The sequence below is a fragment of the Photinus pyralis genome, unplaced genomic scaffold (genome assembly GCF_008802855.1).
Source record: "Photinus pyralis isolate 1611_PpyrPB1 unplaced genomic scaffold, Ppyr1.3 Ppyr1.4_LG10, whole genome shotgun sequence".
NCBI classification, from domain to species: Eukaryota; Metazoa; Arthropoda; class Insecta; order Coleoptera; family Lampyridae; genus Photinus; species Photinus pyralis.
In genome coordinates, this window is record NW_022170250.1 from 12,928,741 (window position 1) to 12,952,717 (window position 23,977).

The 23,977-nt window shown below is 42.3% G+C and overlaps 1 protein-coding gene across 1 annotated transcript; it reads right to left on the reverse strand.

The window, feature by feature from the left end:
- Positions 1-8,221: 8,221 nt before the first annotated feature.
- LOC116161063 (AP-1 complex subunit beta-1) lies at positions 8,222-20,192 on the reverse strand. The gene is made up of 5 exons (XM_031474262.1): positions 19,655-20,192; positions 19,471-19,605; positions 19,229-19,419; positions 17,741-18,540; positions 8,222-9,440 (listed from the first exon to the last, which is right to left on the reverse strand). Exons 1-5 carry the CDS (start codon positions 20,112-20,114, stop codon positions 8,270-8,272), a joined length of 2,757 nt encoding a protein of 918 aa, XP_031330122.1. The 5' UTR covers positions 20,115-20,192; the 3' UTR covers positions 8,222-8,269.
- Between the last annotated feature and the right edge of the window lie 3,785 nt (positions 20,193-23,977).

The following is a 23,977-nucleotide window of genomic DNA, read 5'->3' on the forward strand; positions in this document are numbered from 1 at the left end:
TGTCGCGCTCGCTTGCCGCAATGCGTTTGCTTGATTTGGCCCGATATCGCCAGGCGTATTTTTGTTCAAGGTCACTATGAAGCGGTACATGTGTAAATTTTCGTATGCTTACCAAAATATAAATTCGAAACAATTGCACATTTTTAATTCTAAAGCGACCACCCGTTACAATGTCTTGAAAACGGAAAACCTTGGAAACTCTTGACACCTGAAGACCATATAAGGCTAGTCATAATCAATCGGACTGGAACATGCAACATGGTAAAGGACTTATCAAGGCCTCTCCAGCTAGAGAGGCTACTGTGATGCTGCCCCTAGGCGCAGACAGGTCTTTGGTTCTATTATTCTTATAGTGCTAGAGGTGGTCCTACAGTTGGTCTATTGTGTTCCCCCGTATTGTCTACCCTTCAAGAATAGCTGTATCTTTACCAAAGACCAGGATTTTGATAGGGCTAATTTTCCCATTTCCAAGTAGGCGTTCCCTTGCGTTTGTGTATGCTTTATATTGGCAAATGACGAGGTCCTCACCACAACCCTTGCATAAGGGGCGTCGGTCAGTCCCATTTTGTGCAGGTGTTTGATAAAACGACAGTGGCCCTGATTGAGCAAAAGCTCCAAGGTCTCCTTTGCGGTCTTTGTATAACCCCCTTCAATTTGTATCAAGGAACCGATTCTACCCTCTGTTCCTTTGTATAAAGCTCTTTGAGGTCTGGCACCTTCTGGAATTTGTTCAATTTCCTCGCACTACCTCTTTCACGAGTTACATTTTGACTTTCTTATGCCCTTATTGTATTCGGTGAGGGCAGTAGTTTGGTATGAACCCCACTCCCTCGTGTTTTTGCTCTATTAAAAACCTACTGAAAAGTGATGGTTGGGCACAATTGGTTGTGGTTTCCCCGAGGGCGCTCAGCTGCTGTGGCCTCTTCGCACTCAATTATGCTTGTCACCTACGTTTTGGGGAGGAGTTTGAACGTCACCCTGGTGAAGTTCACGTAGGGTCGATGGTTGCAAGTGGCCCCCATCTTGTTCCAAGGAGTCTGGTCAAAGTTTGTTCTCCTTCCTGTCTACCACACGCCAATTGCTGGTTGTAACTCCAGCATTTGATCCTTTTCAGGATATTCTCCAGTTCTACTTGCGCCCCGGGGATCCAGGCGTAGGTATGCACTCACTGGTTTTGGGAGGTAGCGCTGGTCCACGATGGTGTCTTTGGTTGCTACCAGACGCCGTTTTCATTAGCGACGGACATCCTGATCCCTAGAGTATGCGTCACCTAGGAATGCCTCTTGTAGGGTGCAACCTCTTAGAGTTCTAACTAAAAGGGGGAGAGAACCCACTTATTAGGTTCTTCAATGAACTTTTTTGAAAGTTTTTCGAAATAAGGTTTCGTATTTTTTCATCAGCATCAAGTACAAAACTGTATAGGTTACGGCACATACAGACAGACAAACAGTTTTCGAAACATAATTTTGCCCCTGCGTAAAAAAATAATCTTGCCGCCTATGTGTAACGAAACCATCGGTACACTACGAAGTTAGCCAAATGATGGTGTCATTTAATCGCATTAGGTTGGCCGGCCTGCACAGATAAAAATATATTTTCTACGTGCAACTTCATTTTCCTTTTACGCCGACATTTGCCGTGTTATCCACGTGTTGTGAAAGTTGGTTTTTAATACCGATTGCAAAAGAGGACAATTTCAAAAGTAAGCAGCGACGTTCTGTCGACCCCCCGCAGCCTTTTAAGTCAAAATCGTTTGCAGATGCCGTTAGCAGTTGATCTACTCCATCCCTCGCCGGACCAGCAGAAAAGGGCGCACAAATTAAAACGTCTCGTGCAGCATCCGAACAGCTACTTCATGGACGTCAAGTGCCCCGGATGTTACGTTATATCGACGATATTTTCGCACGCCCAGTCGCCCGTGCCGTGCAAAGGATGCTCGACGATTTTGTGCACGTCGACCGGTGGCAAAGCGAGATTAACCGAAGGGTGCAGTTTCCGAAGAAAGCAACATTAAAACTAAGTACTTTATGTAATTATATTTCGTTTTCTAATAAATCGGGAGACTAAAATCGTTGCATTTATTTTTGCAATATTGTGTAATATTGTTGCCGGTAGTCTGCTTATCTGGCCACTGACAAGTGTACCCAGATTGACCCCCAGTGTTTATTAGTCCAGTAATTTGCTGAACACGGAATTAATGCATTAAAAATTTTGGCCTTATATGAAGAGGTAAAGTAGAGACATTAACCAAAAATATAGATAAGTTTAAGTATAGTTTTGCCCATTGACCATTGGTTTAGAGCAGGGTATAAGGAAAGTGCAAATTTTAGTCTACTCTTCTGCCCTTTCGTGATCAAGCTTACCACATTACACCCGCATAGTGTATCTAGTTTGCCTCTACGATTGAATAAATTAATGCAATGCTTATCTGAGGTTCTGTGCACAGATCATGATGCCCAACATCTCTGCCGGTGCTATTGCTGGCTAAGGCAGAAGCGGATGTCAGTCGATCACCACATATACATGTACCCCCTTCTGCCATCTGTATACCAGGATACCCTCGAGTAATCTGGGACTGACAACTTTTTAGTCCCCAAGGCTGATGCCTTGATCCGTCCGTAGTTCTTCAAGTTTTGGGGATATACCCTAACTCCAGAAATGCTCTAAAAAGAGGTGAGGCAGAGCAAGAACAGCAGTTCTGGTCTAAAAAGACAAAGATTTCCGTGGAAAGGCTGTGGAGGGCTCTGGATAGTTTCTTGTTTAGCATTTCAATCCTTTTCCAGAGTAGCCTCTAACTAGAGTTCCTCCCTTCTGCCACAGTTTTCTAGAAAAGGTCATAGGCGACAACAGCTTTAAGAAGATCAAGTTTTTATTTAAAGATTACAGCGAAATCAGACTAGATTCAATCTCCATGCGGAGTTTTCTCTTGAACTGTCACGTTTGTTACCAGTTTACTTATCCACATCGCTTCTTTCAACTCCGACATATTCCTCCGCAACTATGCTCTGTAATAGTCGTCCGGATAACGTTACGATTTCCTGATAACTGTCTTCCGCATTTTTGATGGCGCTATCGTAATTGTCTCTGGTGGCGACGCGTCGCGCGTGGCTTTTGCCAATTACGCCCAATCTGAGATTAATTCGTTCCATCTCGGTCTGCAACGTTGTCTGCTCCTCCTGCTGGTTTCCGATTAGGAACTCGAGCTCCTTCCGTTGACTTTTAAGGTCGGCGATGCACTTGATAATTTTGTCATTGTTGTCTAATAGGGTGTCTTTGGATTGGGACATCGCCTTCAATTTTGACAGTTTACAAAAACTCCTTTGTGCCTTTTGTTTACAGAGGCGACGTCAGATCAAGGTGGCAAAAATGGCTCATAAGTGTCTTATTGTACCATGGGCGCAAGTAGAAAAATTAGAAAACTCCGAAGTGGCCACTCGGAAACCGAGACAGACACATTGGAGCCATTGCCTAATAGAAACATATGGATAATGAGACCTGCCAAATTATTGCAGTCTGGTAGGCATCAAGCAGGGAGAACCTATGGAAACTAGCAAACACCATCATATGGGTTGGCTACGTGCTAGAATCAGCATAGCTATAATTAGAGCCACCAGCATGTGTATCCGTGGTACCCGCCACAAATGGAAGCGTACATATGCCTATATGAAGATGGAGCCGCCCTCCCCACTATCCCATAATAATACACATTTATTTTTTAAGTTATTTTTATAATATCCTATTTATGGCTGTCATTTTTCAAAATAAATAACTTATTTTAATAAAGGAACATAGATAGTCCCTGCTGTAACGTTCTGGGGGAGAACAATTAGGACCGGGGGGTATGGAATACCCCCCAGCAAAGGGAGATGTGATGACAACTGTGATAATATTGATTCCTTCTGTACACTGGGGGGTCCTCCAGACCCCCCGGTCCTGTGCTCTTCCCCAAACTGTTTAGGAAAATGAGTATACTTTTTGTAAGAAGTGTAGTCAAATTTTTCTTTTCCGGAAGATATTCCAAACACGAGAGTTCTAAGAGCTAAACGTTCTGGGGGAGAACTTAGGACCGGGGGGTATAGAATACCCCCCTATTGATTCCTTCTGTACACTGGGGGGTCCTCCAGACCCCCCGGTCCTGTGCTCTTCCCCAAACTGTTTAGGAAAATGAGTATGCTTTTTGTAAGAAGTGTAGTCAAATTTTTCTTTTCCGGAAGACATTCCAAACACGAGAGTTCTAAGAGCTGAACGTTCTGGGAGAGAACTTAGGACGGGGGGTATAGAATACCCCCCAGCAAAGGGAGATTTGATGACAACTGTGATAATATTGATTCCTTCTGTACACTGAGGGGTCCTCCAGACCCCCCACTGTGCTCTTCCCCAAACTGTTTAGGAAAATGAGTATGCTTTTTGTAAGAAGTGTAGTCAAATTTTTCTTTTCCGGAAGATATTCCAAACACGAGAGTTCTAAGAGCTGAACGTTCTGGGGGAGAACTTAGGACCGGGGGGTATAGAATACCCCCCAGCAAAGGGAGATGTGATGACAACTGTGATATTATTGATTCCTTCTGTACACGGGGGGGGGGTCCTCCAGACCCCCCGGTCCTATGCTCTCCCCAAACTGTTTAGGAAAATGAGTATGCTTTTTGTAAGAAGTGTAGTCAAATTTTTCTTTTCCGGAAGACATTCCAAACACGAGAGTTCTAAGAGCTGAACGTTCTGGGAGAGAACTTAGGACGGGGGGTATAGAATACCCCCCAGCAAAGGGAGATGTGATGACAACTGTGATAATATTGATTCCTTCTGTACACTGGGGGGTCCTCCAGACCCCCCGGTCCTGTGCTCTTCCCCAAACTGTTTAGGAAAATGAGTATACTTTTTGTAAGAAGTGTAGTCAAATTTTTCTTTTCCGGAAGATATTCCAAACACGAGAGTTCTAAGAGCTGAACGTTCTGGGGGAGAACTTAGGACAGGGGGGTATAGAATAGCCCCCAGCAAAGGGAGATTTGATGACAACTCATATGGTATAGTTTTTGAGGAATGATAATATCGATTCCTTCTGTGTACTGGGGGGTATTCCATACCCCCCGGTCCTGTGCTCTCCCCCAAACTGTTTAGAAAAATGAGTATGCTTGTAAGAAGTGTAGTCCAATTTTTCTTTCACGGAAGATATTCCACCAAACACGAGAGTTCTAAGGGCTGAACGTTTTGTGGGGAGAACGTAGCACCGGGGGGCCTGGTGGTATGGAACACCCACCAAAGGAAGATTTGATAACTAACTGTAATGATAGTTTTTGGAAGAAGATAATATCGATTCCTTCTCTGTGCTGAGAAGGGGGGGGGGGTATAGAACATGCTGCCCTCCAAAAGAATTTTATTTACTGTCCTGAGCACTCCCTTTCAGGTGCGTGGTCCTTTGAAAGCGTTGAGGACTGCGCCCCTGACATTTTTGTCTTTCGAGCCGGATCTGTTTGTGGATTAATTGTTATTGCAAGTATACTGGTTGTAAACTGTGATTGACTGATCATGAGCCAAAAATAAGTGACGGCCAGGGCTTGGCAAAATACATCTACTAGTGTATTTGGTATACAAAGTATCGGGGGCAAAGTATTTGAAATACAAGATACAAAACACTTTTTATACTTTCGATGAAAATCCAAAATACATGTAGTTTTTATATTTAAAATAAAAATACAATTTTGAAATAAAAAATACATAGATACGTAGTTGAAAATCCGATTTAAACACACAAACTCAATCACACTGTAGATGAAACGTCTTGGATCTCCTTGCTTTGTAATATCTTGAGCACATCTTGCTCTGGCTCCTACGAAGTTTGTTCCATTGTCGTTGTACATGCGCTAACACCGGCCTCTTCGTGCTCGAACCCGTTTAGGGCTGCCAAAAACGATTCTGCTGTCATGTCGCTGACCACCTCCAAAATGGATTGCCTCGTGTTTGTAAGGCGAACCTTGAGAAGCCTTTACGACCATCCAGAAGCATTTATAAATTCTTTAACCGACTCAAAAGTGTGAGGGATCGAAGATGAGGTCAGGAAAGTCTAACGACTGAAAAAATAGGTCTGAGGAGGACCGAACAAGTTGAGCAGTCCGAGGAAGAAATCGAGTGGGGTGTGATGGATCATAAGGTTTATTTACGTTTTGGATTAAAAGACATGTCCAGCAGGTCACGTAAGGTGGGTACCTAAAACGATAAATGGGACGCCGAGTAGTTAATTTGCAATACCAATAGTACATTTAGAATTCGAAGAATAATTAATAAACAAAAAGTCGGATGCATTTGATTGGACCATTTTTTCAAATGGGCGAATCGTGAAGACTCTCGCAGTCGTGACGTCATTATCACAAGTTCCGTCACGTGATTCAGTATGTCGTTACTGCGTGCTGAGCCTGTTGTATTTTGTCCGTTTTCGGTTAATTTGCGAAGTGCGATATTAAAATAAACTTAAGAAAAGGCAAATAAAAGACGCGGAAAAGTGTTCGACGTCGTTAGTTTTGGTCGGTAATACGTAAATCGGTGTATAAACGTAATTTAAGGTACGAAAAGTTATGGCGTCCCTAGCAACTACTTTTTAGTTCGAATTTAAATCGGCGTTTGCGTGTCGGCTCTCGGGACGCGATCACGTACATTTTGATTTTGTTGTTAAATTCAACCCTTAAATTAATAAAAACCGACGGGGAAGTGTTCGCAAATCGGTAGTTTCAGTGTCGTCTAAAGATTATCGAATTAAGAATAAAATGGCGTCCGATTTTAAATTCACTTGTTTGTGTTTAAAACTTACCGTTTTGTGCCCCTTTTTCGTGTTTGGAATAAAGATGCCTATGATTTCATGGATATGTTGATTTGGGGTAAGTTTGTAGACCTTTACAAGTTGCATGGTAACGGTTACAATAATGCCTTGCGCTAGCCTTAAGATGTGACGTAGCTAGTATCGACGGTAGCAATCTGTTCGAAGTGTTCGGTATAAATGCTAAGGCCAGAATTCATTTATCAGCCGCAAAACGTAGGGCTGAACAGTAACGAAGGAAAATTTTCTTGATGCACTGTACGATAACCGCACTCTAATTAATATTTCGCTACCCTTCACATTAATCCGATGAAATAGGTTATAATGTCCCAAGCATTTAAGTTGCCTTTTAAACGTTAACTGCCAGAGAGGTCTTATGCACTAGTTCTACAACAGTTATCGCATGTCAGCCGACTCTGTCACACTTACGGTAAACGGTCGCGCCTTGTGTACTGCCTGCGTGGTGAAATACTATCTCCTATGGCAGCCGGCTGTCTCGCTGATGTATCACGGCCACATGGCGTGTGTACCACTGATTTGGAAAAATAGCATCTCCTTACAAGTCTACGACAACCAGCTGTACATGTGGCGGCCAACGTGTTAATACAGTGGAATAATCAGACTTGCAGAGTACTGTGCTCCGATTGTGACAATTTCATTGAAATCGTGGTATATTACGGTCGAGACTCTGTCAATTCTGCGTTACTTTTATTCGCTGTGCTCTAGATACTAGATAACTTTGTACATGGAATATTTCCCCAGCAGGTCAGAACATAAATTTCAAATTTCGTCTTGCTGCCAAGCAACGGAAACCATAAACATTGTTGTCGTTCACATCTTGATTCTTCACCGATACCTGCGATATTGATAAATGAAGATCATGTCATAGGCAAACCAAGTAACCGGTTACTCCCATTGTAAACATTTCACAGAATGAGGGGGGTCCACACCGGCCACCAGGATTCGCATCCCAACTATTTCTCCCACAATCTCTGTTGTTCCTTTTCACATCAACAGGTGACTTTTTCAAAGTAGGGAAACTGTCATGAACGATTCAGAGAGTATAAGTAATGAATTGTAGGATCGATGTAACTGGCCTTGTACCTACCAGTGGCGTCCCTGTTCTAAGAAAATTCTATTTAAATTTTGTCATGATCTTCCTACGTCTTTGGGTTAATCTGAATGCAATAATTATTTTTATGCTTTCAAAAAGAACAAAACGAAAATTATCATTTCCCATATTCAGGAACGTAGCAAAGGAGAGGTACAGGGGTGTTTTGTGTCTCTCATCAGATATAGTATGTAAAAATAAAATGGGCGCATGCGCAGATGGTATTGTAGAGTATTAGATCCTAAAAAATTGTTCTAAGAAGCCGAAGCCCTATTTTATCGACCAACAGAAACAAAAAACTAGAATTGACAATATCTCTATAATGAGCAATATCTTACATGTAAAATAAACAATTAAGCTGATTTTAATATGGCCTCGTAAGCCTGAAAGATTGGAGTCGCGACCTCGACGGATCTAGATTTGAGACTGAGGGTGGCGTGCGTGATGCCGGGTTGTAACTTCAGTTCGAGCAGCACCCAAATGTTGTTCGTCAGCTTGAGCGACTGGTACAGCATGTCCTGGCCCTCGACGTTACGTTTGGCGATCGTGAAAATGTTGTTCTGAGCCATTTTCGCCGCCAAAGTGTCCGACGTACCTTTGATTTCGTTCAGCGTGTACTGGACCTCGTTGGCGGCGGGAATGTCCTTCCACGTTGTGAGGAATACGCGTTTGTCCAGCTGGCCGTCGTCGGTGAATAGGATCTGTATGGGAATCTGGCAGGCGTAGTAGAATATGTCGACGTTATTTTTCACTGCGACCTGTAGGGTGGTGAGGGGTTCCATGCGTTGTATGGGTCCGGTCGTGCTCAGGCCTAGGCTGGCCTCTAAACTTTGCCCCGGCTGAATCGTGCCTATGCTGAGCGGTGCGGCCGGCGAGATACCGAAGCTGTTCTTGTTGAATTGAATCGCGAAGCCGTTCATCGCCTGCATTGCTTTATTCGTGAACGTAAGATCCATCGAAATTTGACCGTTGCGCCTCGAAAATGTGCCCCAGATTTCGAGTCCTTTGCCCTTTTCGGCCGGAAGCCAACATCCTTTCGGCGGAACGTACATGGATGAGGTGGTGGGCATGCCGAATATGTCGCCGAGGAGGCCGGTCGTGCTCGGTGCCGATACGTTCGGAGCTTCGGCGCCGCCGCCTCCCAGCAGGGAGTCCAATCCGCCGCCGAGTAAATCGACATTGCTTTGAGGTGCCGTGATCGTGGTGGCCGTGGGAATTGTGCTTCCGATATCCATGGACAGTAGATCTCCGATCAGCGATTCCTGGTTGGGAATTACGGTGGCTTCGGCATGAACGGTCGTGTCTTCGACGGAGCCCTGGCGCGCGGGTAGAGATTTTCGAACGCCCGCGCTGCGGCCCTCGACAAAGGCAGTGGGCGGTTTGTGATAGACACTCGCCAACGATGAAATGTGGCAGATGAGTTCGTCGAGAAGGGTCGGCTCGAGTAAATCGGTCTCTTCGGATATCAGAGGTTTATCGGCGAGTACTACCTCTTTAGCTGCTGCGGGGTCGGTGCTCAACAATCTAAAACAAATGAAAAAATAAACTCTCCTGATCCAAAAAAATTCATATCGGAAAAATTGGGATATTTAGCCAAATATTTTGTGATTTATGTGCTCCCTATACCAAAAAGGTAAATATTGACATCAGAAGCACAGGAATGCAATAATTTGTTAATGTAGACCAATATCTGTTCGTGTTTTATGTTCTCCTGATAACACAAGTTCCCGAAATGTTACTCTTCTGATCCAATCCAACGATTAATAATCATCAATACCACAGAAATTACGCCAAATATCTTATAATTTAATTCTCCTGATAGTACAAATTCTTGAAAAATTACTCTGCTCCTAAACAGTAGTTTGTTATTCATGCTCTCCTGGTACCATATCGAGGTTCTGTGATCCAAACAGTTGATTTTATGTTGGTCGTTGGTATTAGGAGACCAGAAAACCAAGAGTCTGTAAATTAAGGCAAAATATCTATTCGTGGTTTATGTTCCCCTGATACGCCAAGCGCTTAAAAATTGTTCTTCTGTTCCAGAAGTTCCTTTTAGGCATAATGATCCGGAGCGTAGTGATGTGTTGATTTTAAGAATAATTACTGGTACAAAAAGTGGGAAAAGCAAATACCATTGCTACCTGTTTTTATGATTTAGATTTATGTTCTCCTGATACTACACGCTTTCCAAAAATTAAATGCAAAAGAGTGACAACAGCTATTTGCTGTTGGTCTCCCCTATCAGACATTTAGCCCTCAGGACGGTCATAATGGTTTTTGGGAAGATTATATCAAATCATCTTCTCCTAAAAAGTTTTACAGCGAATATAACACTGGGGGGAGCATGCGAGGGTTGTATTGCCATTTCCAAAAAAGCCCACTTCGGGTTATAGGAAAAGGAGTTATCCTTTGCTGAAAATACAAAATATTTTTGTGAAGCCTTTTTTAACAATGATTGCCGAGGGGGGTATGGAATACACCCGAGGAAGGGGGGTCCGAGGGTCCTCCCCGGAAATTTTTGCAAAATTATACATGCAAAGTCGTTATTTTAAGCAGCATTCACTTGTTTTTATTTCAGAAAATAAATAAGTAACGAAAAACAATTGAATTTTTTTAAATGGCAATGCACCTTTTCATTAGGCTCATTTGATAGAGATTTTTTTTTCTTTTTCGATGATATGTTGGTACCCTTATTCAAGAAAATTTTTCAAAAAAATCTATGATAATTAGATGAATAAATTAATCCAGATATCCTACATCAAAATAAAACAAATAAACGTGTACGTTGCTTATTAAACCTTGAAGACAAAACGAAATGAGCAGTAATTATGGTTTTCATCGCAATGAATGTTCACCATTAACTGCAAGGCAGTGGCATAACCTAAAAAACTTGAAATAAAGAAAAATTAATTTCTTCTACACGGGTGCTAACATGTTATGTCATTGAAAAGAGAAAAAAAATCAATTATTTTTCGTTATTCATTTGTTTTCTGAAATAAAAACAATGGAACGCTGCCTTATTATGGGAGATAAAATGTTAAACAACTTTCATATAGAAAAATCTTTACCAAGATATATACTATATATTCCATACATAATGGGTACCCTGTATATTTGTTAACGTTCCGGGGTGAAATACCCTTAATAAAACGCAAGGTTTCCTGACTCAACTTTTATTCGCTTTAATACAACGCATTTCTCCGTTACTCGATTGCTCACTGTGCTGTGTACTGTGTTCAGTGCCGTGCCGACCTCCGCAGCCTCTTATGCTGTTACCGCCACCGTCCTCCGCCTGTGCGTCGTTCCCCGTAGGATCCACACTCGGCCGTCCTGCAGAACATGACATCATCCATACCGGGTGTCCGCTAACACGGCCATCCTGTATTTCGGCCGACCTCGGTCGAACGAGGCACTGTAACAAAAACTGACGACAGGGACGATCGTAACTCATTTCGGCGTTATTTTGTTGCCAGAAAAAATTCTGGTGTCGCTTTTCGTTTATACAAACATTTTTATCGCTAAAACTGACCTGTCTCAAAGACATTTAAATTTATTGACATGCTGACCTTAAACAAACGACAAACGCTCAGCTCGCAATTATTTTGTAAATAATGTGTTAGTGGTACTCCCACTTGAACATTAGTTTAATGCACACATTCATATCACGCAACTTCACATTTTTATTTTGCAAGGAGATACTCTCTCCTTTCATACACTTTTACAAGAAGATACTCTCTTCTTCTTAGACAGTGGTACTCCCACTATCCGTATCCTCAATTTTATTTTGCAAGGAGATACTCTCTCCTTTCAAGGAGATACTCTCTCCCACTTTTACAAGAAGATACTCTCTTCTTCTTAGACAGTGGTACTCCCACTATCCGTATCCTCTCCCCGCATGATACACGCAAGGAGGTATTAACAATTTAATGCTGCAAGGAGATACTCTCTCCTTCTTAGATAACGGTACTCCCGCTATCCAAATACTCTATTCAAATCGAGATTCAAATGCTTGTAAAATTCTATTTTTCAGATACAACACTGTTTACAAAACATATTGAAATTTTACAAATACCTTTGCTTTGTTTTCTAGTCCCTGGAAGGCCAACGTCTCAACTGCTCCTGGGCAGCAACTGTGGTGCGACCTCTCTTTTGCAGCACATACCTCTCATTTGGCAATACATTACGGATGGTATACGGCCCCTTGTATTTTGGCTTCAATTTTCCTCCACCGGCCAGCTGAGAGTCTTCAATGGCCACGATGTCTCCCACATTGAATAAGTTAGTGCAATAGCGCGTCACGTTAAATTGCTGGGCTCGCTTATATGCACTCTTTTTCATTCGAACTCGAGCTTCGGCGACGGCCTTGTCTGGGTCTATAAAATTATCACTCGGCGATGCGTCCGCCAAAAACTGTAACGTAGCAGCCAGTCTTGGGTTTCTTCCAAACTGCAGTACTGCCGGCGCATAACCAGTCACCGAATGTACGGTAGAGTTTAAATTATCCTCTATCGCAGGTATCTCAACCGTCCAAGTACTTTCCTTATCCGCAGTGAGTGTTGCCCGCAACAAATTAAAAACGGTTCGCATGACACGCTCAACTTGTCCATTTCCGCGCGGCACACCCGTTGCAATGTGATGAAGTTGAATACCCTGTTCGTCAAGAAAGTTTTTAAACATAACTGACGTGAAGGCTGCTGCCCTATCGGCCACGATCCGTCTGGGTCTTCCTAATTCTTCAAATACAGGTAATAATGCTCGAATTGTATGCTCAGATGTTTTCTTTGGTATCGGTTGTAATTGACAAAGTTTCGAAAATCCATCAATTATCACCAAAATCTGTGTGCAGCCATTAGATCTTACTAAGGGTCCTGCGTGATCAATGTGCCATGTATCCAGTATGTCGTCTGGCTTCTCACCCTGTTGCCATAATCCTTGGCGACGACCGGTGTGTGATTTCCCCATGACACATGCGCTACAATTCCTAATATACTTTTTCAAACATTGTCCCATTTTTGTCCAAAATAAATCTTCTCTCATTTTTGCGATGCATTTGTCCCACCCTATATGAGATGATTCATCGTGGTATAATTTCATTGTCAATAAACGAGCAGCGACGGGTACAAAACACTTTGGAGCTGCTGTTTTGGTAACAACCACATTGTTTATTATTTTGAAGTTTGGGTTACTATCCGGATTATTAAATATTTCTTGACAAAACGCGTCATTGTTTTGAAATTCCTTTAGTGTTTTTATGTCTGACATTTTATTGATGTTTATGGTTTTCAAAACACACGTTTTCAAAACACGCTCATTATACTCACTATCGACAGGGTTACGGCTTAAATAGTCCACATGAGACATTTTACATCCGGGTCGATATTCGATCGTAAAATCGTAATCTTGTAACTTAATCCACCAGCGCGCTACGCGTGGATGTAAATCTTTTTTTAGAGCTGTTGCTCGCACCGAATTACAGTCTGTATACACCGTAAAATGGACACCGTACAGGTACACGCGAAAATGTTCGACTGCTTCCACTATAGCCAATGTTTCTAAGTCATAGGAATGGTACCTAGACTCGTAATCAGTAGTTCTACGACTATAATAAGCCACAGGTTGAACAACACCATTTTCTTTCTGAAGCAACGCAGCACCAATTCCGACGGAACTCGCGTCAGTATGCAATTCACAATCTAAATCCGGGTTGTAAATACGTAATACGGGTTCCTCAGTTAGTTTGTTTATAATTACTTGCCGAGCACTTTCACACGCCGGAGTCCACTCAAATGTACGATTCTTCCGCAACAATGCCGATATTGGCGCAGTTATTTGGGAAAATCCCTTGATAAATCGGCGGAAATATCCAGCAAGTCCCATTAATTGACGCACACCTCTCACATCTGAAGGAGAAGGCGCCTTGGTCAGAGCACTCACTTTTCGCGGGCTAGGACGTATAGACCCCTCGCTTAGAATTACACCAAGGTATTCAGTTTCTGTCGCAAAGAATATACACTTTTCATAGTTCAGTGAAAAACCAGATTTGGATAAAGCACTTAATACTTCCTCTAAGGTTTTTAGTCCTTCTGAAATACTCGAAGAAGGCACAAGGACGTCATCTAGGTAAACAAATGCTCTGCTGCCCTTCAGGTCACCCAATGCTTTGTCAATTGCCCGTTGGTATATCGATGGTGAGTTCACATATCCGAATGGCATACGATTGAATTCCCAATGTCCGTCCGGTGTTATAAAAGCGGTGATGTGCTTTGAGCTTTCCTCTATCTCCATCTGGTAAAAACCAGATTTCATATCTAAGGTTGTAAAATATTTTGCATGACATAGGGCATTAATTTGGTCTTGAATAAGGGGTAGGGGATATCTTTCCTTTACCACTTTTTTGTTAATATCACGATAGTCTACGCACATTCGCAGTTCACCATTCTTTTTCTTTACTAAAACAATGGGGCTGGCATACTCTGAGTGACTTTCGCGGATTATATTGTCACATAAAAGTTCACTCACTATTCTTTTTACTTGATTCCTTTCCTCGTATGCTAACCGCCGCGGGTGATAAGCTACTGGAGTATTGTCTTTTAACTTTATTGTCATTTTTCCTGTGGTAATGCGATCTGGTGTCTGTCTTTTACTCTCCATCAATAAGGTGTGTATTTTCAACTTTAAATTATTGTCATTTAATCCCGGAATGTTTACTTGAAAATCACATGCGTCCTTTAGAGCAAGCACTTTATTTATGTTGACCACATTATGATGTAATTCAAGACCGTTGACACTTTTCTCCACTCGTAAGCAAGGTCGGCTGATAATGTCCCACCCAAGAATAACATCAATATTGCCCGGAACGACTTCATCCGGAACGACTGTGAAGGACACTTCTAAAGTCAATGTCGGCAAAACAACCATTAAATCGCACATTCCGATAGCGTAAACAATTTGAGTCCCAAATCCTGCAAAAGCACGTGCACTTTCGTTCGATTTTATGACACCATTTAATATTTTAACTACAGAATTTTTAATAATGGACACGTCAGCACCACTATCCACAAGACACTTAAATGAAAGGGCCTGACCTTTGCAAAATAATGTGGCTATCGGCGTGATATTTAAGTGGCGTCATTTTTTTAATATGAAGGCCTTCTTTCCGTGTTTGAAGTAACACTTGGGTTCGGTATGTCCCATTTTCTTGCAATACGTGCAAGAAGGGATACCTCCGGGTTCGGTGTCGATAGGAACTATCTTCGGTGGTTCTTCCTTTGATGACGCCTTTGTCTGGTAACTACGGCATAGAGCCTGTCGATGACCCTGACGACCGCATTTAAAACAAAGCCCTTGAAATTTTAGTTTTGCTTTTCCATGTGTCATGTCTGGGTGGTCCTCCCTTGTATGACGATCGGATTTCCACCCGGACCCTTTTGCTACTTCCGAATGTTTTCGTATATTTGAAGGTGTATTGAGTCGAGCATCGAATTCGCTTAGAACCTTCATCAGCTCGCGATCTGATGTTGGTTTCTGAATATGCAGAGCAGAACGTACGTCCTCACGGTCCAAACCAAATGCAACCATGCTAAGGATCGTAGTCCATGGCAAGTTGTCATAAAATCTAGCTATGCTCCGCAATTTCTGATTGCCGTACTCGCATAACGAATCACATTCTCTACTTCGGAGCGTTGCTGCACGATATGCGCGGGAACCTGGTGTCTCGCGATCGGGGAAAGCGATGATTAGATCACCACAAAAGTTCTCCCAATTTCGGCAAAGTGGTCTCCAGTCACAAAAATATCGTTGTCCGCGATTTTTTAAAGCCTCACCTGCTTTGGCTATCATGAGAAGATCGCTTACATTCAGCTCATGTTTCAATTTTGTGGCGTCAGCTAACCACTCCTCTATTGAATATGCGCTCGCATCGGGATCGTAGCTCGTCAACTTAAACATGGACCTCACATGGCATGATGCTGTCGCATGCGCACTTAAACTCTCCGTTTCAACAACACTAGGCGTTGGCGATGCTGTGATTGCCATCTTGGATTGTCGCGTCAGTTCGTCAAGCTGTTGTTGCTGGGTAGCTAACAAATCTATTAATTTCTCTTGCCACTGCACCCTTGCACGTTTTGGACTGGGTAACACTTCTTCTCCCTCCGAATCCTGCAACCCACTCTGTTCTTCTACGGGAACGTCACGATTATCACTTTCTTTGTCAGCCATTTTCACCTAAGTCTTATATTGTTTTTACTTTGATTAAACACAGGATGCACAGGTGCACAGGATCATCCCACTTCTGATGTTAACGTTCCGGGGTGAAATACCCTTAATAAAACGCAAGGTTTCCTGACTCAACTTTTATTCGCTTTAATACAACGCATTTCTCCGTTACTCGATTGCTCACTGTGCTGTGTACTGTGTTCAGTGCCGACCTCCGCAGCCTCTTATGCTGTTACCGCCACCGTCCTCCGCCTGTGCGTCGTTCCCCGTAGGATCCACACTCGGCCGTCCTGCAGAACATGACATCATCCATACCGGATGACATCATCCATACCGGGTGTCCGCTAACATATTTATATATTAAAATATTATATTATTTTCATTCAACCACAACTTATATTTATTTTTTAGCGAGAGTAAGACCTCGCCTGGAGCAGTCGCTCCACTCTAAGGACGACTCTGATGACCCCCCCCCCCCCGGGAAAACCCCCAGACCCCTGGTGTTACTTTTTTCCCAAAACGTCCATCCCTTAGAACTCTTGTGCAAGGAATACCCCCCCCCCCTCCAAAGAAAACTTTGACCACACTCCCTACAAACATCATAATACTCATTTTCACTGGGGGGTTCACTTCCGCCCTCTAACCCTCTTTCCTGAAACACAGTTTTTCCAGAAGTTAGGGCATCAGTGCCACGCATTTTTATATGTTAAATTGCATAATACACCAAAATTCCCAAACAACTGATTTCCTGGGAATTCCCAGAGACTTCCCGCGAATTCCCAGGAATTCACAAATACTTCCCAGGAATTTCCAAGACTTCCCAAACAATTCCTTGAAATTCCTGAGGCTTCCCAAAGAATTCCTGTGAATTCTCAAGACTTCCCAGGAATTCCCAAACAATTCCTGAGACTTCCCAAAGAATTCCAGCGAATTCCCAAGACTTCCCAAAGAATTCCTGGGAATTCCTAAGACTTCCCAGAGAATTCCCCAAACTTATACACCAGCGAGGTCAACCCCTCTTGCCGTGATGACAGGAAGGTACAGGAATCATTTATTGAACGCCACTTATTCAAACATTCTCCTGGTAATATCACCCTTAGGTGTTTATTTTCACTTAATAAAAATGATCAACGTATTAGAATTGCAGGAAAACACAAAAAGGCAAAACACTACCTAAGCTTCTAACGTCTTATGTGCCTCCGATACATCTGATGAAAATATTTTGATTCTGAAAGTAATGGTATTAGGGTAACAGGAACGCAACACTAAAGATGATAGTTTCAGTGTTACAGGAAAATACAAAATTGATTGCCACCCTCTAACGCACCTAGTTCTCCTGGTACACATTTTTGCAGATGTTAGTGTATCAGGATGACAGTAAAATAGTTTATATAACTTCTTTCATCTTTGTTTATTCCTCTTGGTTTTGTAATTGTCAGGTTTATTCTCCTGATCTTTAATAATAATTACGAATACCAGGAGTTCAGAAATGCAAATATTATGTTCTCCTGATATGTTCATGAAAACCTACTCCCGTGCTTCAAAAATTGATTTTAAAAATAATTCTTGATATCAGGACCGCAGAAACGCATTCAATTATGTTCACTTACCGCCAATAAATAAAACCGCGATCTCTCAAGTCCGGATTGTCCGAATCTTGCGTGGCCAAACTGAGAACGTGCTGCACGAGCGCTTGTGTATGGGCGGGCCGTTTCAGGAACAGTTTGACGACGGCGGTCAACAGCTGAAGTTGCACTTGCGCATTCTCGTCGGCGAAACCCTCGAGGAAACTATCGAGAAGTTCGTCAGCGTTATCGATGCGCTCGGCGTACTCTCCGATAATCCACACCATGCTCGCGCGCGCCTCCGGTTCGTCTAACGTGTCCAAGTTTTCGCACAGCGTGCTTATAATGCTCTCGTACTTGTTCGGGTACTTCCGGAAAATATCTTTGATCACGACGATCGCCTCCTGCACGACGTAATTGACTTTCGTCTGTATCAAATCGAGAAGGGTCGAAACGCAGCGTTCCGCCGACGGCTCCACCTTGATCGCGCACCTCCCGATCGCGCGCACCGCCTTTCGAACGAAATCGACGTCCACCTCGGTCGCGTACTCCTTCAGCTCGCTGAGCACCTGCGCGATGTTCGCCTGCGACGCCAGCCTGATCATGATGTCGAGCTTTTCCAATTTGACGTAGATCGGATCGTTGTACTTGACGAAGAACACCTTCATCTCGTGCTTGAGAATGTCGGGCCGCTTCTGGACGATCAAGTTGATGTTGCGCAGCGCGACGTACTGCACCTCGGGCTCGGACGACAGCAGCGTCACTAGCGGCGGCGCGAGCTTCTTCGTTAGCGTGGAGCAAAAGTCGTTATCTCCGGCGAGAATTTCCATCAGCTTCATTAAAACCTATAACGCAGAGTTCGGTTTCGAGTCTGATATAAGATGGCTAGGGGGAAACAAGTACCATTTATCAAATTAATTCACGTTAATTCAAATTATTTCACGTTAATTCAAATTATTTCGCGTTAATTAGAATTAGTTTACATTAATATACATTAAGTCAAATTAATATACGTGAATTCAAATGAATGCACCTCGGAATGCACGTTAATTCAAATTAATTCACGGTAATTCAAGTGAATTCACGTTAATTCATATTAGTTTACATTAATATACGTTAATTCAAAATAATTCACGTAAATTCAAGGTCCTCGAAATCGTTTATAATTTTGTATTGCTGTCTGTCTGTCCGTGCGCACGATAACTTTGTGTAGAGATGTCCAATCACTTTGAAAATTGATATGCATGTTATTCGGGATACAAAAAAGGTCGCTAATATAAAAGTGGCTATCATTTTGTTCCAAAAGGTGTAAATTCACAAACTTGACCAAGATATTTATGAGAAATCCAATCAAAGTTTGGTCAAAAAACGGTTCGTAATTTTGAAAGTTAGTGTTCCTTGGAAGTGATATAGAAATGCAAACAAATTCAAATGAATTCGCGTTAATTCAAATGAATTCGGGTTAATTCAAATTAATTTAAAGGGGTGTACACCAAAAATTCAAAGTAGTTTCCTCCTAACAAAATGGCCTACCTTAATGGCGGAGAGGACGACCGCCGCATTCGCGTGGGCCAAACGCGGCGTGATACGTTCGCAGATGCTCTGGGCCTCGCGATCGTCCTTCGGATTATAATTGGCGAGCGAATCTAAAATAAAAACCTGACCCCATTCGGTGCACTCGTTCAACGCCGTTAGCAGCTTGTTGATCGTGTTCGTGTTGAACTCTGCAAAACTTCAAGTCGACACGGTTAAACTAAACACGGGGGGAGACGTACCGACGAGCGGTTGACCAGTCGGACTGCTCTCGTTTATCTCGGACAGCGCGGCGACCGCGTTCGCGACCACCATCGGATTGGAATCGCTCAGCAGGTCCTTCAGCTGATCCAAAAAGCCCTGATCTTCGACCAGGCCTGGAACGAAAGCAAATTGGACGCCGTGCTGAGTTGAACCTCGACTTACTCGACGATATATCGTAGAGCTTGGCGACGCAGACGGCGGCCGTCTTTCGTACGTAAGGGTCCTCGTCTTTGAGGCATTTGCGTAGCGGCTCGCACAGATACTCGGTGATCTTATCGACGCGAATGCAGCCCATCGTTCGCACGGCGAGCGCGCGAATTAACGGGTTCGGATCCTCGCAGTCCTTAACGAACGTGTTCACAGCCATTATGGCCATGTCCGGTTGCGATTTCGCGTAGTTCATCAGGTATAGGTAGACGAGCTTCTTCAGCTCGAGATTGTCGGTCTGCATGCAGTTTACCACGTCGGGGAATAGGGCAGAGACGTCCTTTCCGACGGTCATGCTTGCGATGACTTTTTTCACAGCCTCCTTCTTCTTTTCCTTCTTGTCATTGTTAAGCTCGGACTTGAGCTCGAATATTTCGCCCTTTTTTGTTGTTGTAAAGTATTTTGAATCGGTCATTGTAGCACAATTGTCGTAAGCAGTATTGATTATACGCCCCTCAACTCAAATTTTAGGTTGACAAATCAATCAACCTACCGGTACCGTACCGCTACCATAGCCACCGTATTTGCTTGTACTTCTTTAAGGATGTACAGGGTGTCCCATTGATAATGGTCACAGGCCATTTCTATGGAACCGTTAATTGCACAGCTACGGGAAAAAATTGTTAACATAAGGGGCCAAGATAAATTGCTGAAAATTTTTAAGTTTCTAGCTTCGCCGCTAGAAGGCGCACGATTCATTATTAAGTAAAAAAAAATTTTTCTAAAATATACCCAACAAACATTTATAAAAAATACATGCATAGCAATCTTGTATCAATTTTGCATCATTTTGATGCAGCACATATTGCTCTAGCTCATAAAATGTGAGGGGTGGGGGAAGGGGAACATCTCTGTAAGGAATTGAATGTAACTTCGGATTAGGTTAACATATTTTCACACTTGTTGGAAAGAGCTCTCTTCGTGGAATCAGATTTTGCTTGAATAGAGTCTTCTTAGTAAATGTGATGAGTGGTAGAGGGCGCGATGTGATATTAACATAAACATTGCAGGTTTTTTTTTTGAAAATTTCAAATGGAATGATATAATTACATAATATGGGTTGATTTTTAAAACTTGTTAGATTCTCACAGCGCTTTAAAAAGTCTATGAATTTACCGATAGCAGGCATTGGAAAGCCTTCGCTTGCACTAAATGCACTTAAGAGACTGAAAGGCGTCCAAGAGCTTTAGTAAATGTCCAAAATGCTTCCGAGTCTTAGAAACACTTTGAAGCGTTTTGGTGTTTTTAATGTACATTCCAGTCTTTTTGAAAAAGGTGCGAGAATTTTAAGGAACCTGACTCTCTAATAATCTTGGGAGGCCTTTGGGATCCTTAAGGGCTCTTATAAAGACCCATAGAAACTTTTAAAACTCGTCACGGGTCTTTGAAATGCTGACACGTCTGTAAAAGTCGCACGTTTCAGAAATTGTGTGTCTTTGAAACCTTTTCAAGGTCTTTTTATCAACCCTGGAAAAGGTTTAACAGTGTTAACGGGCGTTTAAGGATCTTTCAGGGTTTAATAACGCTTTATGACTTTATGAGATCCTGTCTTCTAGCTATTTCTAGTGTTCTAAAGCCTTTAAACACGTGTAGAAACCACGACTCCTGCGAGCCGTGCTCGTTTGTTATCGCAAAAAAACCTTTCTGGGTTTTCCAAGAGTTTTGAAAAAATCTCACATCTGATCTTTGAAAATCGTTCGTCTAAGAGTCATCTCTAAAAGTTTCTAATAACCTCCAAAAGGCTCTTCTATGTACAGGGTGGCCAACTAAGAATGCGAGGTGCTGTATGTGGGAACCTATCCATCGTAGAGGCTTGCGGTAAAGAAAGTCATTACTAAAACGGCCACGAGAAAAACCGGGAAAATATTTTTAAGTTTCTGAAATGGCCGCTAGGGGGCGTAACTGCAATCTGGAATCTAAAAAAGTGATGATTCTGTGAATTCCGCTACATTAACCTAACAAAAAATGTCCGGTCTTTGAAGTCTACGATAATCTGAACCAATTTTTTGTTTGAAAAAAATATATTTGTATGAAGACTAGCTCTTTTGAATCTACCGCGAGTTTGTTTAATCGGCCTCAGCCGTTCGAAGATACAGGGTGTTCGTTACGGAAACCTTTCAATACCCCCCACCACTTCATTTTTAGAGATACAGGAAAAATTGTCAAACAAAAATTGTTCAGATTATCGTCAACTTCAAAGACCGGACATTTTTTTGTTAGGTTAATATAGCGGAATTCACAGAAAAATCATTTTTTTAGATTCCAGATTGCAGTTACGCCCCCTAGCGGCCATTGCAGAAACTCAAAATATTTTCCAGGTTTTTCTCGTTGCCGTTTTAGTAATAAATTTTTTTACCGCAAGCCTCTACGATGGATAGGTTCCCAGATACAGTACCTCGNAACCTCCAAAAGGCTCTTCTATGTACAGGGTGGCCAACTAAGAATGCGAGGTGCTGTATGTGGGAACCTATCCATCGTAGAGGCTTGCGGTAAAGAAAGTCATTACTAAAACGGCCACGAGAAAAACCGGGAAAATATTTTTAAGTTTCTGAAATGGCCGCTAGGGGGCGTAACTGCAATCTGGAATCTAAAAAAGTGATGATTCTGTGAATTCCGCTACATTAACCTAACAAAAAATGTCCGGTCTTTGAAGTCTACGATAATCCCTGTACACTATCAGATTTCCCTTAGAGCTTTTAAAAGCCTTTAGAAAGCCTTAACGCGTTTCAAAAGTGTTTAACACACTTTCTTGGAAAACCTGAAAGCTCGTATGGCTTTTTAGTGCCCTTAACAGTCTCCAACGGCCCCCAAGGTCTGTAAAGAGCTCGTCTGTTATTTTTTAAGACATTTCTGGGGTTTTCTAGAGGAGTCTTTCACAGTCACTGATAGGATTTAAGGAGGATTTAAGGGGATTCAAGAGCTTTTAGGAGCGTTCTAGAGCCTCCAAGTATTTCTACAGGTTTTTAAGAAACATCCAAGGTTCAAAAGTCGTCACAATTTGGTCACAAGACTTTAAGAGTTTTTGAGAGTCGTTAAGCGTCTTTAAGAGCCAGTAATTATCTTAAAGTTAATGTCTAATTTTTTAAGAGCGTTTTAAGAGTCATCTGAACCTCGGAAAGTCTATAAAACCATATGGGTTTCTAAAGTGTTCAAAAGCCTCCAAACCTCTTCAAAGGTTTCCCTTCTAAAAGAAAGCCTTTAACCTTTTTAGAGCTTTTAGAAGATCGTCTAAAGTTCTTCGATACTTTTCGTAAGTAAGCAAAAGTCAAGGACCCGTAAGAGCCTATAGAGAGAGAGGGAGAATATATTGTGCACAACTCTTGCACAGATAAAGCGCATTTTTTAAAGCGAAATAGCTTTTGTTTTGACATCACCAATGGATATATTTCTTGCAGACGTGTCAATCGCCCTTTGTGAGTACCCTCTTCTTGAGGTATAAGGGAATAATATACCCGATCACGATAAAAGGTGGAGGAGGAGGGCTATGGTTGGTAGAAATTAATTCATTTCGTTGAGACCTTTCATTAGAGTACCATGAAGGATAAAACTCAGTTTCCACTCCCCTTACACTTCTAGTCTATAGTATTTGATAAGAGGACAGAAAGAAGGCGCAGTAGTTGGTAGAAAACGGTTCCTTTCGCTGAACTTTCAATAGAGTACCATGGAAGGGTAAAACTAGTTCCCCCCGTCCCCTCCACCGTACTTTGATACAGAAGAAGAAAGAAGGGCAATAGTTGGTAGACAACGGTTCCCTTTCGTTGAGACTAAATGGAAAGATAACATTAATGTTTAACCCCGCCCCCCCACTCTCAGAACCGTCACTCTGATTCGAAAAAGATTCGCAAGGCAAGTTATAGTTTGGGTACAAACATTTTATTTCGATGAGACCTTTCATTAGAATACCATGAAGGTGAACATGTGCTCCCCTCAGCCTTAAGACTCTTATAGTATTTTTTTAGAAAGGACAAGAAAATTCATTTTTAACATTGAATTCGAATTTGTTCTTTTTTTTACAAGCTATGTCTCACTAACGTTTTTTGAGGAACAATATAGTGGCGGGCCCAAGCAAAATGACATTCGATGACAGTTCAAGCACTGTCCTGGTAATGTTTATTGGAAAATATATTGGTTGCTTCTGATATGGGGGTATTTTTCCCATACCCCCCCCCCCCGTGTCAATTCTCAATATTTAGGAAAAATGAGTATGTTTTATGTTTTTTTGTAATAAATGGTCATATTTCTAAGGGCTGAACGTTTTAGGAGGAATGAGCACGCGGG